General features: G+C 44.7%; 1 protein-coding gene across 2 annotated transcripts; it reads left to right on the forward strand.

The window, feature by feature from the left end:
* Window positions 1–4,720: 4,720 nt before the first annotated feature.
* Window positions 4,721–16,037, forward strand: LOC106584222 (protein NDNF). 2 transcript variants are annotated; one of them, XM_014169265.3, is made up of 4 exons: window positions 4,721–4,843; window positions 11,609–11,812; window positions 12,264–12,388; window positions 13,889–16,037. In XM_014169265.3, the coding sequence occupies exons 2-4, from the start codon at window positions 11,613–11,615 to the stop codon at window positions 15,280–15,282; spliced, it is 1,719 nt and encodes a 572-aa protein (XP_014024740.1). In that variant the 5' UTR covers window positions 4,721–4,843; window positions 11,609–11,612; the 3' UTR covers window positions 15,283–16,037. The 2 variants fall into 2 exon arrangements, with proteins under 2 accessions (XP_014024740.1, XP_014024739.1); XM_014169264.3 differs by lacking the exon at window positions 4,721–4,843 and adding an exon at window positions 5,145–5,547.
* Window positions 16,038–16,858: the final 821 nt, after the last annotated feature.

Raw genomic sequence — 16,858 nt, forward strand, 5'->3', positions numbered from 1 at the left:
GAGGTAGGGCTAAATCTGCAGGTTTATTTAATCGGAACAGCTAACATGTAGCCTTTGATCAAATGCCACTACTTTGACAATTTTAATTGGCTGATTCTTAAACTTAACCTTCATCTTTTTCTAGCGTTTGCATGTATGGCCCCCTAGTGTTTTCCTGTTAGCAGCTCTTCAACGACACATTGTTTATTTGAACTTCATCTTAATTCTGTAAATGGGTGCGTTGTGTAACCATGCTGCTGTGCTGCTAGTGATGCAATGCTTCCATTGAGTGTGTCCTCCTGTGGCCTGGACGAGAGGCAGAGTAGGAAGTCAAGCTCTCCTCCACTCGTCTCACTCTGACTCTCCCCGGCTGTGTTTACAATGCACATACCATGCCTCTGGCTGCTGTGCTCTAGAGTTGCAGTAAAAAGGCCTGGACTAAACGTCTGTGTGTATACAGTATACTTGTGTGTGTGTGTGTCTGTGTGTGATTGTGAATCCAAACTTTGGGCAATGTTTATGTCTGGGGTCCCCTGGGTATTTTGGGTACCACTGGCCTGCTGCTCCATTATTGGATAATAAGATGAAGTCGGCCGCTGACACACCGCGCTCTTATTGGATAAGAGGAAGTTAGACACTGACACGATATTCACTCTTCACCCTTGTCTTCTTTCGTCTGGCTTCAATTGTAGCTTTTCGTCTTCTACCTCAGGCCCCCGCACCTCTCTGATTCAGAGGGGTTGGGTTAAATGCGGAAGACACATTTCAGTTGAAGGCATTCAGTTGTACAACTGACTAGGTATAACCCTTTCCCCATGATTGAAATATAATTTTTAGAGAGAAGGGCGGGAAGGACAGACACATTTTTCCAAATGCGCCATGGTCTTAAACAGGCAGCCCAATTCTGATCTTTTTTCTACTAAATGGTCTTTTTCACATCAGATCTTTTCACATCAGATCTTTTTCAGAGCTGCTTGGATTGTTCCAAAGACCAATTAGAGAAAAAATGGATGGATTGCTGACACAACCAGATATATATTAAAACTGTTAGTCCAACAGAAGGGGCTCTTCCACATAGTTTATGTTCTTTTACAGGTGTCTTTCATCTGAGCGATATTTACTGAAAGACAAGTTGTGTTCAGATAAAGTTTACTTACTGCTATCATCCTCCCCTGCCTCTTTCCTTACCTTGAACTGTAGCCCCCTTTGCTTCTCTCCCACTCTGCTCTCTTCCTTGGAAACCTTGTAACAATATATTTTGCCAAATGTCTTTGAATGACTGGAAGAAGAAGTAGTGGCCATTGGAGGTCAGAGTTCAGCCTTTATGCCTAATCCGTCCCTGGTCCGTCTGGTCCTGTCACAAACACAACAGGACAACAGGAAGGGGAAACCATAAATGGTGAAAACTGTTTACACAGCAACTGTTGCCATGGCACAAGCTCTTGTCTGTCCAAAGTAAATGATTAGCTGTGATGTGTAGTGGAGTGCTCTGTTAGCCAGCAGGGGACACTGGCCAGGGAACAGCCTCCTAGTTAGCATTCCACAGCTCTGAGGAGGAGACCCATAGATAACCTAGAGAGTGTGTGCGTGTGTATCTCAGAGTGTGCGTGTGTATCTCTGAGCCACCACATCCACACACACTAAATACATTCCAGCCTGATAAGCTATGGCATTCCATCCTCCCTGCATTAATAGCTTAGGGGAGTAGTTGAGAAGTGTGTAAGGGGAACATTTAAAGGAGGTAACAATCAGTCATTGCCTTACAGCATCCCCCAATGCTAACAGACTCCAGGTCAGTGATAACAATGACTCTCAGAGAGAACGCATCTCCACTCTGACAGGCTGACCAATCCAGGATCAGGTGCATAGAGATGCATGCTGATGAATGTTAGGAGTGGGCTATAATACTGTATGGGCTGAAGCTGACTCAACATTACAGTAAGCATTTGAATGGAATGTATGTCTAGAAAAAGTACACCACTTTAACATAATGTTTTTAATCACAATTGGCTATAGGCAGTGTAATGCTAAAAGGTGTCTAATAGTTTACCGGTATGTGCTTGGAATGCTTTTGTCAGTGAATGTGTGTGAAAGTGAGATACTAATCAGCCCTGCAATGGGGTTGAAGTACAGTGGAGAGAATTATGCCATGAACATTTTTCACCTCTTTATCCCCCTCAGTCCTTTTCCCATCTGTGGTAAAATGTCCTTAGTGTGGATACTTTTCCAAATCTTTGTCATGTCAATAGCCAAACTGTTTTCTGTCTCTCTTTCTCTCTCTCTCTTTGAATCTGGTCCAATTTGAATCTGGTCTGTGTATGAGAGAGAGAGAGAGAGAGAGAGAGAGAGAGAGAGAGAGAGAGAGAGAGAGAGAGAGAGAGAGAGAGAGAGAGAGAGAGAGAGAGAGAGAAGCTGGTCCTGGGGCTCTGTTCACAAACAGACCCCACAGAGCCCCAGGACTGCAACACAGTTACATCCAACCAAATCATGAGAAAACTAAAAGAAAATTACTTGACACATTGGAAAAATACAGAACAAACTAGAATGCTATTTGGCCCTAAACCTGACCACTGTGACTGACCCAAAATGTAAGGAAATCTTTGACTATGTACAGACTCAGTGAACATAGCCTTGCTATTGAGAAAGGCATTTGAAGGCAGACCTGGCTCTCAAGAGAAGACAGGCTATGTGCACACCGCCCACAAAATGAGGTGGAATCTGAGCTACACTTCCTAACCTCCTGCCAAATGTATGACCATATTAGAGACACATATTTCCCTCAGATTACACAGACCCACAAAGAATTTGAAAACAAATCCAATTTTGATTAACTCCTATATCTATTGGGTGAAATACCACAGTGTGCAATCACAGCAGCAAGATTTGTGACCTGTTGCTAATAGAAAAAGTCAACCAGTGAGGAACAAACACCATTGTAAATACAACCTATATTTATGTTTATTTATTTTCCCTTTTGTACTTTAACTATTTGGACATCATTACAACACTGTATACATACATAATATGACATTTGAAGTGTCTTTATTATATTGGAACTTATAAGTGTAATGTTTACTGTAAAATTTTTTATTGTTTATTTCACTTTTGTTTATTATCTATTTCACTTGCTTTGGCAATGTAAACATATGTTTCCCATGCCAATAAAGCCCCTTAAATTGAAATTGAGAGAGAAAGAGAGAGAGACAGAGAGAGAGGGAGGGAGGGAGAGAGAGAGAGAGAGACAGAGAGAGAGAAGGGCTTTGCATTATGCGGATTGATAGCAGGATGTGAGATGCAAGGTCAGGAAGTCAGGGGTCTGGAGCTCTACTTCAAGTTGCTCCCAAATAATCTATCAAACTTGACACAACCTTCCCTACAGGATCCAGACAGTCCAGACCATGCGAGGAGCCAGGAGTGGCCAGCACTTGCCCACCTACCACTGTGGCAGCATAGTCTGTCCGAATGACTCAAACGCATATAACCCTGTGCGCTGACGAGATCACTTCGCCATGGCGGCAGCAATGTGCCTGGAAAACCGTTCGTTTACAGTGGACATAACAAGAGCCATGTCCATAAACTTCGTGTGTTTGATGTATTTGATACCATTCCACTCATTCCGCTCCAGCCATTACCACGCGCGCGTCCTCCACAATTAAGGTGCCACCAATTTCCTGTGATAGAAAGTCCACTCGGTAATTACCTAGCCAGCGCGCTAACCAGTGTAGGCTAGTGTGCGCGGATTTACGCCTCCAGAGAGACCACTGACGCTAGATGATGCTGTTGCACCAAGGCGTCTCACTCAATGTTTTTTACTTTAATTGCGAAATGTTTGTTAGGCCTACTTACTGTCTATACTGATACTGATACTATAATGTCGAGGGAATATGCTTAATGCGAAATTACGCATATATATTTGATTTTGCCTGAAAATATATATAATATATAGAATAGACTACGCATATTGAATTAGTCTGCATTAAATGATATGATTAGGCTAGAGGTCAAATTGGAAATGTATGATGGAAAATGAGCTACATATTTAGGCCAACTGCTCTCTAACATAATGTTAAATAATTGCCAAGTTCTCTCCTATCCAACGTTGCTTTCCTTTCCCTCTCCCCTTAACGAGGTAGAGTATGCTAACCCTTTATATAGACTATGCATTATTGCTACACGTGTTTCTGCTAATGCGTCAAGGGATTCGGGGTAATGAAACAACAGTTTTAAACGCTAACGCTCCTATCTATTTTCTGGACGGGGTTGGATAAAGACATCATTTTACTCCGGCTACTCTGCTGACCTCGGCAGCCCCCATAAAGTCGTACATTATTTACAATTCACATCACCGACAGAATTCAGTCAAAGGCTCTTATCTTGGATAAATATTTACTTCCCTGGGTTATGGCCCGGGAACAGACAAAAGCATCTCTGTACCGCCGGCGTTTTCACACCTTTAGGCTAAACGGAATAATGTCATGTAAGCAACAAAAACACATTCGGCCCAGTCGAATTGGTTTGGTGTAAACACTCCGGACAAACGAAAGCAACCCAGAGAAATCGCTCTTTATGGATATATTACACATAAATTACACACGACAGATGAAGGAATAAAATGGTTTTGCTTACACATCTATCTAGGCTCATGATAAAACTTGCTCACTGATAACACAGAAAATGTAACCCGAGGGTTGCGTGACTTTGAAAAGGGTCCTACCCAAGTCTGCTCGTTTTCTGCGCGCATTACGACGTACGTAAACAGCTCACAGGGAATCCCCGCTCTTAAAATAACAGAGGTGAAGACACCAGATCGATGCCTTGTTTTGCTTTGCTCTAGGTTTACAGACACGTCTCTCAAGTATTTCTGGTAAGTTAAACCTTAGTGTTCGCCTTGTAGGGATAATACCTTATTCGATGGAAAAATGTTTTTAAAGTTTTATTTTGAATGCAAAGAAAAAAGGTTTAATACAATGTATGTAAAACGTGTGTAATTGTCATCCAATTTATACAAATTGGGTCTACTTGGTATGGCTATAGCCATTCCAAGTAAATCCAAAGTAATGTAGAAATATAGGTTTTTCATTCATAAAGTGATGTCAGTTTAAGTTCATGTCTGTGATAGGTCCGTTGCTGGTTCTGGCTGGTCTCTGGTTGGTTTTTTATTTGTTGGGGCTGTGATGTCCAGGAGGAGTGGGCTGGTTATCGGAGTGCACCTAGGGAGAGCGCAGAGACAGAAGTTCGCACCAGTTTGCCAGTCGGAGTCTCAATAGCAGCCGCGCGGCAGGGGACGGACGCGCAACCAGAACTCAGGATACCTACCAACTCAGATTCTGAAACAAGGCTCAACCCTCCAGAACTGCCACCAACTAACCAGACCTGTAATCCGATTGCCACCACACAAGAACTGACTCGAGGAATCTATTGGACAGTGAAAAGGACAATTGTTTTGTATTTTTTTCTTCATTTTTTTAAACATTTTTTATTGTGGTCTCATAATTGTTGGGCAGGTTAGGAAAAAGCTACACATTCATACAACTTTCCAACTATTTTCATCATCCCTAAAACTGAAAGGTAAGACGCTCATTCACAAAATATTTTAAGTGTATCCGTGGCTCATTAGATCTCTGTTTTCTATAAATATCTTATGAAATAGCCTAAACCTATGAATGCCAAATCACATCGATTGAAAACGCTGCTTTCAGGCAACATGCTTGCGTTTTTGGAGTAGCCTGGACTACTCTATATGGTTTGTGGAGCGCTTTTTGAAGATAATGAGACGGTTCCATAAAAAAGAAAAACAGAAAGGGACTCTCCGATTAAATAACGCTTGCCTTTGAAAATTCTGCCAGATAGAGGGGAAAGGGTTTTGTGGTTTACAACTCCGGGAAGTTAAGGTTTTCAAACACATTTCAATCAAGCCCGGGCTCGCATGCTGTTTTAATTTGGTTCCCTTAGTTTGGCTGTGGCCACTATTTCACTTGGCACGATTAATATCGCGCAAAAAGGATGAACTTTTGAGGGAGTTGAAAAGGACACGCGGGAGGCAGTGTCCACGGGCTCGGGGCTCCTGGATCTGAGGCGCGCTGCTTTGTGCTCTTAACGGGGTTCCCATGCTCTCAGGGGTGACGGAGCACCCTCCAAAGCCGCCAGACGCAATTCACCAAGATGCGTTCTCACCCCATTCTATAGTGCGTGGCATACATTCTCTTCACTTGCCCTTTTTTATAGTGGTGCTACCGATGCAACATACCACACACGTTGGGACATCCGTTTTTTAAAAATGGGACATCAGTATTTTAGAATAGTTTTCCTCAACCCTGTGCGAGCCCCCGCACCTGCACTATAACCGCTGCTCTGATTACTCTCTCACACACATATATTCACATTTGGAGACCCTTAAAAATCCTCTTAAAATTAAAACAAACTACTGCATTTTTTTTAAACAATTGATCATTGATCATATTAATCCTTTCTTATTAACTTTTTGTTTTAGAAATACGTTTATTTGAGCCGTAATAATATATTTTTGATTTATAAAACGAGTTATTCGTTAATAAATTATTTGTATAAATTAATGCATTTTACGTTATGAATTTTACGCAAGGAAATCAGAAAGGAAGGAATTCCAAGTTCTGTGCTTCTGTTATTCACCTCATCCATCCCTTGGTGAGACTTGTTTTTTCCCCCAGCTGCATTCCCCATTGGGCTCAGGAGTATAATGAGAGACAGACTCAGAATGGGAATTTGAATAACTGTATTTAGTAGCAGAGAGAAGCCACACTGCCTCCCGTACTTTCTCAGGAGAATGAATCATGAACAAAAAGTCTGAAAATGGGAAGGTCTGTGTTGCATACCGTAACTAAACCGTGATTTGCATATGAAAACTCTGGGCTGAAAGAATTCCGCCAGTGTTGCTACTGCAATTTATGCGTCCGGAGAAGTGACGAGCTGCGGTATATACAGTCTTCTCGTTGCGTTTGCTTTGTGCGGACCGCTGGAGTGGGATGTCACGTCCAGAGTCGTTGCTGGAAGATTAAGGACATAGCGACAGGTTTTTATTCCCTTCATTAAACCATTCATTTTATCCACCCACACCCTCTCCCAGTGTCCAAAACATTCCCTCTGCAAATCCCTCATTATGCCTCTTCAAATGGACACAAGCAGAGGCAGTGCCCTCAGACTGACGGATCTCTCTGCCCAGCGGAACATAATGGATACATGACTGCCTCATTTCCCACGATGCTGGTCTATGCCCTTATCGTTGATATGCTGATGGGCAGAGAGTGGACCACTTCTTTCCCATGGGGCTTTTTGTGGGCTAATCTTGTGTGCGCTTCCCTTTAGTCATAATGACAGCAACGAAGTGCACATCAGTCAAAGGTGCGCCCCTCATTTGAATGGCTCATTTGTTGTGCAGTAATAGAAAGTGCCCTATGACCTGACCCGCTCCACTAAGCAACATTCCAGGATGCCGTGCTAACCGCTGCCTCGCTCAGAGATGGACCATAAAACAGAACAAGAGAGAGGCAGGCAGGCATGGATGGAAAATAGGCTCCCCTTCCTGAACACGCTATTGTGCCAGCAGTAGCAAAGTCTTTGAGTCTTTGTGGGCTGACGATGAGGAGGATGTGGGTGGTTTAGAGACAGAATATGAGTGATGATGTAGACTTATACACACTCTGAGGAATTTGACGGTTTAGAAGACATACACAAACAGAGAAACTCACATTGTGCACAGACAAAAGTTCTGCCCCTGGACAGGAGCCTAAACCACAGTCTCTACCAATTCATTAATGAGCTGTTTGGCTCTCCAAGAGCACCAGACGTGCTCTGGGTTTGGCTCTCCGTCAGAATGGGCCCAGGTTATGTGTGGTTGGTTCCATCTCAGGCTCTTAGCCCTCAGCCATTGCCTGCCTGCCTGTCTGTATCCCCAATCCCCTGGTTGGCCCTGAATTGACAGCACAGCAGTGATGGAGTCTACTACTGAAGACCTACCGACTGTAAATCTGCCTTCAGAGCAGCTTTAAGAAATCAAACAAAGGCTCCAGGTCCTGTGAGCCCTGCCAGGCGTCTCGTTGGGGAGAATCTTAAATGTCTCTTTATTTGTGTTGAAATTAAAGTGTATTTGTTTCCTTCCCGTCCTGCTAATGAGCTCCATGTGGGAGCAGGCATGAGGTTTACCCGTCCTGACAGGGAGTCGTGGAGCTGGGGGTGGGAGGCTGGAGGGAGGATGGGGTTGGGACTGCGGCTGGATGGAGAGGGCAACCCAGAGAAGACATTGGAGGGATGGAGAGATGGAGGGGCGATGTGGTAGTGTAGGGGTAGTCGGAGGCCTAGTATACACACTGGCAGGCAAAAACGCAGACACACACACACAATCTTCTTTTACATACACATGCTTATACACACACACACACACACACACACACACACACACACACACACACACACACACACACACACACACACACACACACACACACACACACACACACACACACACACACACACACACACACACACTCCACACGGGTCTTTCATGTTGGACAGTTGGAGTCCAAGACTATTGTAGGGCCGTGTGAATGACGGGCGTAAGCTGCTCCGTTGTGCATACATGTTCTCTGTCACTCAGGAACACTGATTAGGTGTGCTGGTCATCAGGCTGTGCTGGGCTAGCTTCACATTGACTGACTGACTTCACCAGCTGACTCACCAACTGATCTCAAACCATACATACATATAGGGTGCGTTCGTAAATTCACACTGGCTATCTACTCTGATTTCAGAGCACTCTCGTCTGAGTGTGCCAGAGCGCACAATAACTGATGAATTTATGAACGCGCAACACCCATTGAACGTGTCAGTAAAAGTCGGCAAAAAAAGTGCAATTCAATTGTTGCCAGCAGCCCAGTTACATTCATCAATGCTCTGGATAACATGAAAACAGCCTAACCAGCTCTGCTAGGGCGAGTAAAATGGTCAGAGTGAGGTGTTCTCTGATTTGTGTCTTGAAGTAGCTAGCAAGCTAGCCAATGTTAGCCAGCTTGGGTGCTTGACTGCCGTTGTGAGGTCAGAACGCTCAGATCTACCCTACTCCTCGGTCAGAGTGTCCAGTGTAGTGCGAAACGCTCTGACTTTACCAACGGACAATCTGACAATGCTGTGAATTTACGAATGCCCAGAGCGCACTCTGAGCACGCTCTGGCACTCCAGATTAAATGTACGAACACACCCATAAAAACATTCATGAACAAACACCTACATCCTACAACCAAACTGACCACACACAATGACTTCTTTATCATGTAATACATTTCATTTGTTTAATGTATGGATTGATTGAGACATAAAAATGGTATTCACGAGTTCATCTGACTCTGGGGAAGTAGATAAAGCGACCTCATTGCCAAAATCCAGAGGTATCCCTTTAACATTGTTATCTGGCTAAGTTGTCATTCACATAGTTCTGGTAAAGGCATGATATAGGCACAGGGTAAACATTGGTTCATTTGTTGTTGTCGTACTATGGGTTAAACAGTTGAACTGTGACATACCTTTATTTCCATCAATTACTATCTTAATTATGCTTTGTGCACCTAACCTGTTCAGTGTTATCCTTACCCCCTCCCCACCCCTCCCCACCCCTCGAGCTGCCACAACTTACCATTTATTATGCATTAGACTTTTTCTTTAACAACCAAAAGTGCTTCAAGTTTTGAACAAAGTTCCAGTCGGAGTGAAACTGAAAAATAAATGAATATATAAATATACAAAAAACAGCAGCAAAACAAAGTTGCCACGATTGTGGCCGGCTCTGCCTTCAAATTATCCTCCCCCAAATTACGATCATACATTCTCCCTCACTCTAATTAAACATTAGGCTTTATTTGTTCCAGATGCAGCTTTTTTGAAGTTTTATTTTGGTAAAGGGAGCCTGTGAATGGTAGAGGCAGGCCTGCAGTCTCATGCATGCACAAACATTCCAGGTTCCAGCCTGTATGACCCATACATACTGCCTGTGCTGCACCACACAACCTCAAGGTCTAGACATTAGCACAGTCGAATCCAACTGTTTTAATGTGCAGGTGTCATCTTTCAGCAGTGGCTCATACATGGGATCAGAGTCTGGATGGAGGAACGTAGCATTTAGTGGTAACGCTTCTCAGACTTGGGATACTGCAGCACTTTGACCAACTCTAACCCAAGCCATTAGTTTGAATCAGTAATATCACACGCGGTGGGCAAGTTGCTTACCTTGGAAACAACACATCAAGTGCATGTTGGGTTATGCCACAGATGTTTGCAAGCAAATCTGCTGGACGATTCCACACTAATTAATAATTGAGAGCGCACATATCCCATGTCTGATGACATCAGTCCAGTAGTGTCATTATGTGGGCTTGGTGCAGCAGAGACTGGGGCCTCTGGGAGCCTCTGTGCTTTGTTTTGGGGCTGAAGAGTGAGAGACAACTCTGTAGAGCTCTGTACATACCACCTCAGGACTGTCTCGAGTATTAATAGACATGTCTTTGTTCCGCCCGACACGCTTCTGAAGTGGAATAAGACAAGCGGAGATAAGGATCTCCTCTCTGTGAGTCAAATCTCAAAGTACCACTTAGAAGGCTTTCCTCCACCTCTCTGAAGTCTGGCTGAATGAGGGAAGGCTCAGCTCAGACACGAGAGGCCTAAAGGGAAAAATTGACACAGCTGTCAAGGGCTTTTCTCTGGCTTGTGTTTTAAAAGGAAAACAATGTAGTAATGAAGCCATGTTTGTAGCATGGAAGCATGTCCAGCTTTGGGTTCTCTGGTTTGACTTATCTGTCTCTCCAGAGGGAGGGAGGAATGATAGGATGTCTGTGTGACAAGGACAGAAAGAGGGAGGGATAGAGATTGTATGTGTGTGCAAGAGACAAAGATGCAACAGAAAAATAGATGGAGAGCTAGGGTGGAAAAGAAAGAGGGAGAGAGAAAAGGAGAGCAAGGAGGGAGAGAGAGGGGTCATTAAAAGGACACACTCTCACTTGCTGTAAATGGCAGTAAAGTATCTGGCTAATCTGCTATCCTTATCCTGATTAAATCACCTGGGATTTGGCTTTCCCATCAGCTGCAATCAATGTGGCCAAATCAATAGACAGAGGATATCTGAGTGTTCCTGATCTTCAGTGAGCTGCAAAGACCTGTGTACTGAGCCACGTCCCATAGCCGTGGGGATATCTACTGAACAGTACAGTGTAGCGGCTGGTGCCAATCTCTTCTCCTCTTCTATCCTCTTCAATCTTGTTTCTCTGACCTTGGGGAACCTTTCTCACACTAGCCGCTGTATTCCTCTTGATCTTCTCCCTCTTTCTGGTCCAAAGTGTCTTCTCTCTTTTTCTCTGCCTTCCACTTTCTCTCTTTTTCCAAGAGATGGGGCCTCTCTCTGTCCATCTCTGTCTCTCACTTTCCTCTCTTTGGCAGCGTGTTACTGGTTCCCCTTCCATTCTGATAGACTTAACAGGCAAAACTGGAAGTACATTTTCTAGTTCTTCTTCCAAGTATTTATTGAAAGATGTCCAATATTCACTACTTTGGCTTTTCTAACATGAATTCTACTTGTTCTGACGGTCCTGCATATCTGCTTTATGTGTTACAGGAGGATGAGGCTGGATTTTGGACCTCAGGGCTGGCCTTTGGCCCTGGCTCTACTGCTGGGGGTTGTAGTGGGCCAGAAGCTGCCCACGCGAGACGAGGGCCTGTTCCAGATGCAGATCAGAGACAAGACCCTGTTCCATGATTCCTCCGTCATCCCAGACGGAGCTGAGATCAGTGGATACTTGTTCAGAGACACGCCCAAAAGGTAATGAGTTTAGGTCTATGTAAAGACAGCCGTCACTATCAACAACCATTACCAACATGTAGGTTTACTGCTCCAAACATGTACATGTACTGTATGTCTTATCTTACCAAATGCATGAGACCAGGTTGTGTATCACTCAAAAACAGCGTCGTAGCCTTCCCACACTAAATAGCACTGTAGGCTCTGTATGACGACTTATGGCAAATGGATGCATGGGGAATATGGAATGCATTGTGTAATGTATACTAGGACGAGGAAATGCATTATAGATGAGAAAGAGATGTTCATGTGATTTAGGTAATGTCTGCTGATAGAGACCCAGGTCATTAGCATTCCATAGTGTGACCATAGATTTAGTGTGTAGGGTGATTTCAGTAGTTAACCCTGCAGTTAACCCTGCATTCTGTTGGATCCCTGTCATTTACCTGGGCAATACTTCTTGTTTCTGAAGGTACTACTTTGTGGTGGAGGAGGACAACACCCCACTGTCTGTGACGGTAACACCATGTGATGCTCCTCTGGAGTGGAAGCTAACTCTGCAGGAGCTGCCCGAGGAGGCCAGCGGAGAGGGATCAGGTATTTACATAAATATGATTTATAGAACTGATAGCTAATGTAAATTGGGCTATTACAATAAGTACATTGTAAAACTTGTGAAATATATGTTTGATGTACAACAAGTACATAAACAATCATCTCACTAATTCATCGGGATGAACATTAACTAACAGCAACATAAACATTTGATTGATATAGTTTTGAATAAAATGAGAAAGACTTTGTACATTTTGTTGTGGTTGGGTCGCGTTGCTGGTCGGCTTTTTTGGTGTGGTTGTGATATGGTTATTAACTAACTAGTGGCACAATGTCTGAACTGACCACACTGAAGTCTGAATTGACCACACCTCTGTAGTCTGTGAAAAGGGCACAGAGCTCTGAGTAGAACAGACTGCCCTTGGCTGGCTGGTTGGTTGGCTGGCAGACAAACACAGTGTATGAGTAAAGAGTTTAGAATGTGATTAAGCCTTCCTCGTTCCTCCCCCATAAACATATTTATATAGCTAGGTACAATAACCCCCTATGTCCATTCCTAACGTATACTCCCTTTGTCCTCCAATGGGAAGACTATCTCTCTCCCTCCCCTCTCATTCTCACACACTCAGTCACTCTCTCTCCATCTGGACATTGTCTTAGAAACACAAGAAATCAATCAACTCCCTCAAGCCCAGTCCCATTAGAGCACAGACATGGACTGCAGCGGTGGTTTTAGAGTGTGCATAATGTGAGGGTGTGAAAGTACATGTGTGCACGTGTAGGACTATATGGGTGTGCATGTGTCTGTGCCAATGAATAAATGGGCTCCTTGCCTGATACCACCTGCTTTTTTGATGTTCACGCACTGTCCTAATAGATTATAGAATAGAGACTAAATACTGTAACACAGTTAATCTCCAATATGTGCTACACATGGCAGCTTAACATAGACCGAGCAGCCATTCACATAGGCTGAGTGGAGCACTAGCCGTCAGGATTGCATTAGTTTCCAGTGTAAATACACAAATGCACAACCTCTCTGTCTGTTCATATGTTTGCTCCGCTCTTTGCTGAATGTCTCGGCCTCGGATCGGATCTTTCAGCATTAATTTAGAACACCGTTGAGCACACTCTCTGGTTGACAAGCATAATATTATGTTTCCTTGCTCAGGTGAAATAAGGCCTGCGACTGACTCCCTCATGGATAGGCTACAAGGTGCCTCTTTGTAGCATAGCTTCACAAGTTCCCAGGAAGGGCCAAGTGAATACCAGCCTGGGATTTTTGGGGATGTTTAGAGTGAAAACATGGTCGCTGGCTCGTGAGGGGCTAATCGTCCGTACAGCTCGGAGAGAGCTTTACCATGACCTCATCAGGATCAACACATTAAACGGGTCATTTTTAGCCACCTGTGGAAATTATTTTACTTCAGAGGCCGAAAAAAATTAAATAAACATTAAGGGAGGTTAGCAAAAAATATCTCAGGAGGTGATGGGGATGCTTTGATATGAAAGGAACTCATGTTAAGTTCGTGTGTTTTCCAGGTGAGCCAGAGCCCCTGGACCAGCAGAAGCAGCAGCAGGTGACAGTAGATGAGGGCACAGAGCTCTTCTCCTACAAGGGGAACGATGTGGAGTCATACGTGGCCACCAGCTCTCCCTCCGGCCTCTATCAGCTGGAGATGCTCTCCACAGAGAAGGACAGCAACTTCAAGGTGTACGCCACCACCACCCCAGCGTCTGACCAGCCCTACCCCGAGCTGCCCTACGATCCCCGGGTGGACGTCACCGCCCTGGGCCGGACCACTGTCACTCTGGCCTGGAAGCCCACCCCTACGGGTGTTCTGATGGGCCAGCCCGTCCAGTACTGTGTGGTCATCAACAAGGAGCACAACTTCAAGAGCCTGTGTGCTGCTGAGGCTAAGATCAGCGCTGACGATGCCTTCATGGCCGCTCCAAAGCCAGGCCGGGACTTCAGCCCCTTCGACTTTGCTCACTTTGGCTTTGTCCCCTCAGACAATAACTTAAACCGAGGTCTCACCAGCAACAAAATCTCCCGCTCCTACACAGCCAAACCCAAGGCCTCTGACATTCAGAAAGTCTGCATTGGTAACAAGAACATCTTCACCGTGTCGGACCTGAAGCCGGACACTCAGTATTACTTTGACGTGTTTGCTGTGAACTCTGCCACCAACACCAGCACCGCCTATGTGGGCACCTTCGCCCGCACCAAGGAGGAGGCTCGGCAGAAGACGGTGGAACTGAAGGATGGCAAAGTGTCCGACGTCTTCATCAAGAGGAAGAGCAGTAAATTCCTGCGCTTCGCCCCTGTCTCCTCCCACCAGAGGGTCACTCTGTTTGTACATGCCTGTCTGGACTCTGTTCAGGTGCAGGTTAGGCGTGATGGCAAGCTGCTGCTCTCCCAGAATGTGGAGGGTATACGGCAGTTCCAGCTGCGAGGGAAGCCCAAGGCCAAGTACCTCATCCGTCTGCGAGGCAGCAGGAAAGGAGCGTCCACCCTGAAGGTGCTGGCCACCACAAAGCCCAGCAGCAAGCAGCCCTTCCCATCGCTACCCGAGGACACACGCATCAAGGCCTTCGACAAGCTGCGTACCTGCTCCTCTGCTACTGTGGCCTGGCTGGGAACGCAGGACCGCAACAAGTTCTGCGTCTACAAAAAAGAGGTGTCCGAGAGCTACGGCGAGGAGCAGCGGCGCCGTGAGCAAAACCAGTGTGCCGGGCCTGAGACGCGCAGGAAGTCAGAGAAGGTCCTCTGCAAGTACTTCCACAGCCCAAACCTGCAGAAGGCCGTTACCACGGAAACCATCACAGGGCTGGAGCCGGGCAAGACCTATCTGCTGGACGTTTATGTTGTGGGCCACAGTGGTCACTCAGTCAAATACCAGAGCAAACTGGTGAAAACGAGGAAGTACTGCTAAAAGACTGCACAGAATAAATCTATTATATATATATATATATATATTAAAAAAGTTTTATTTAACTCTAAGTGATATTCTACTAAGGAGTGTATACAGACTGACCACTCACACAGCTGATGAGCCTGTGGCAGAGACTTAACTGTTTGCAGAGGGAGATATCAACCTGTATATTTATGTTTACATTTCATTGTTGGCATGTTTTTGGGCGATCCATAGGTCAGAGGTGCTCACCTATGGATCGCCCTGTGCTTGGGGTCCCAGAATCTCGTTGCCAACTTGGAGACTTCAGAGCTTCAGAGAAGAGACCGTTTCATCTTGTGCATCTCTCTGTCGCTGCATGACTCTTGCGTTCCTCTGTCAAAATGGTTTGTTACTTCAGTTTCAATTTAAGTTGACCTGCAGAGATAAAATAGATACCAGCCGTGTATAGTTCTCTCAGTGCATCATTTACATTTAGGAGAGATTTAAATTATTTTATACTTCGCCTCTTTTGATTTGATTGTTTGTTTTTATTGATCATGATGACTATTACTGTTATGAAGAAATAATTCAAATTCTATGAGGAAATTGTCATTGTGGAGACATTCCGTTGTGTAGCTCAGCCAGTGTGCGCTCTAGAGCCTGTCTGTAAATGTGTTCTGTGCTGGAGGTCTGTGTGTTACCGCTGTATCGCTGTGTGTGTCACATGTACAGAGTTGTCCTGCCAATATTCATGTACATAAACACTAAATATAGAACAAGTAATCCCTATGTCACCCTGGGTGTCATGTTCTTCTGTGGGCTAGTTAACATCACATACTGTAGATATATGGAGGGTGTCACGCAGCTCTGCAGCAGTGTATCAGCAGAAAGGAGAATAGGAGTGTTTATAGATTTTACATTAAGCCTACATCATGTCCACGTACGCATAACATGATCCTTGATATAAATGATTACTGACATAAGAACAATTTCCCATGGACATACAGTACCAGAGTGAATTATTTGGATGAACGTATTTGAATGTTGGTAAATGTTGTCAAAAGGTACTCTCTACACCGGAACAACGTAGAACTAATGTCACATCAGTGTCTGCGATCGTTTCGTGTTTACATGCGTTTTAGGATGTAGGGTAACAGTTTTAACCACACATACAGTACACTTGCCACATATAAGAGAAGAGGAGGAGTTCAGCATGCACTGACACACATCGACACAGACCCGATCACACACACATCCACACGTTGTAATTAAGAGTGGTCACAGTTGAGTGGAAAAGTCCTGACTGTTGTGGCTAAGACAAACAGCTGTTCCTTGTGACTCTCCATGTTTCCATCACAACCCGATTCTGAGCAGTAACGCTCCGATTCTCCACCACAACTCCCTGTCAATCAAACAACCACCTGGCTTACATTAACCTGCTGTTGCCCTGGAATAATGTGGAGCTCCCAGAGAGCTGTGGGAATGTCATGGATAGGCCTGTAAACTCCTACTAATAAAGCCAGTAAGTAGGGAATGCTAGTGCTATGCTCTAAGGGTCAATACACTCATGAATAAGGTCTGAATGGCGGTAGATGGAGTTTTAATGAAGCCAAGG

The sequence above is a fragment of the Salmo salar genome, chromosome 23 (genome assembly GCF_965601325.2).
Source record: "Salmo salar chromosome 23, fSalSal1, whole genome shotgun sequence".
NCBI lineage: Eukaryota > Metazoa > Chordata > Actinopteri > Salmoniformes > Salmonidae > Salmo > Salmo salar.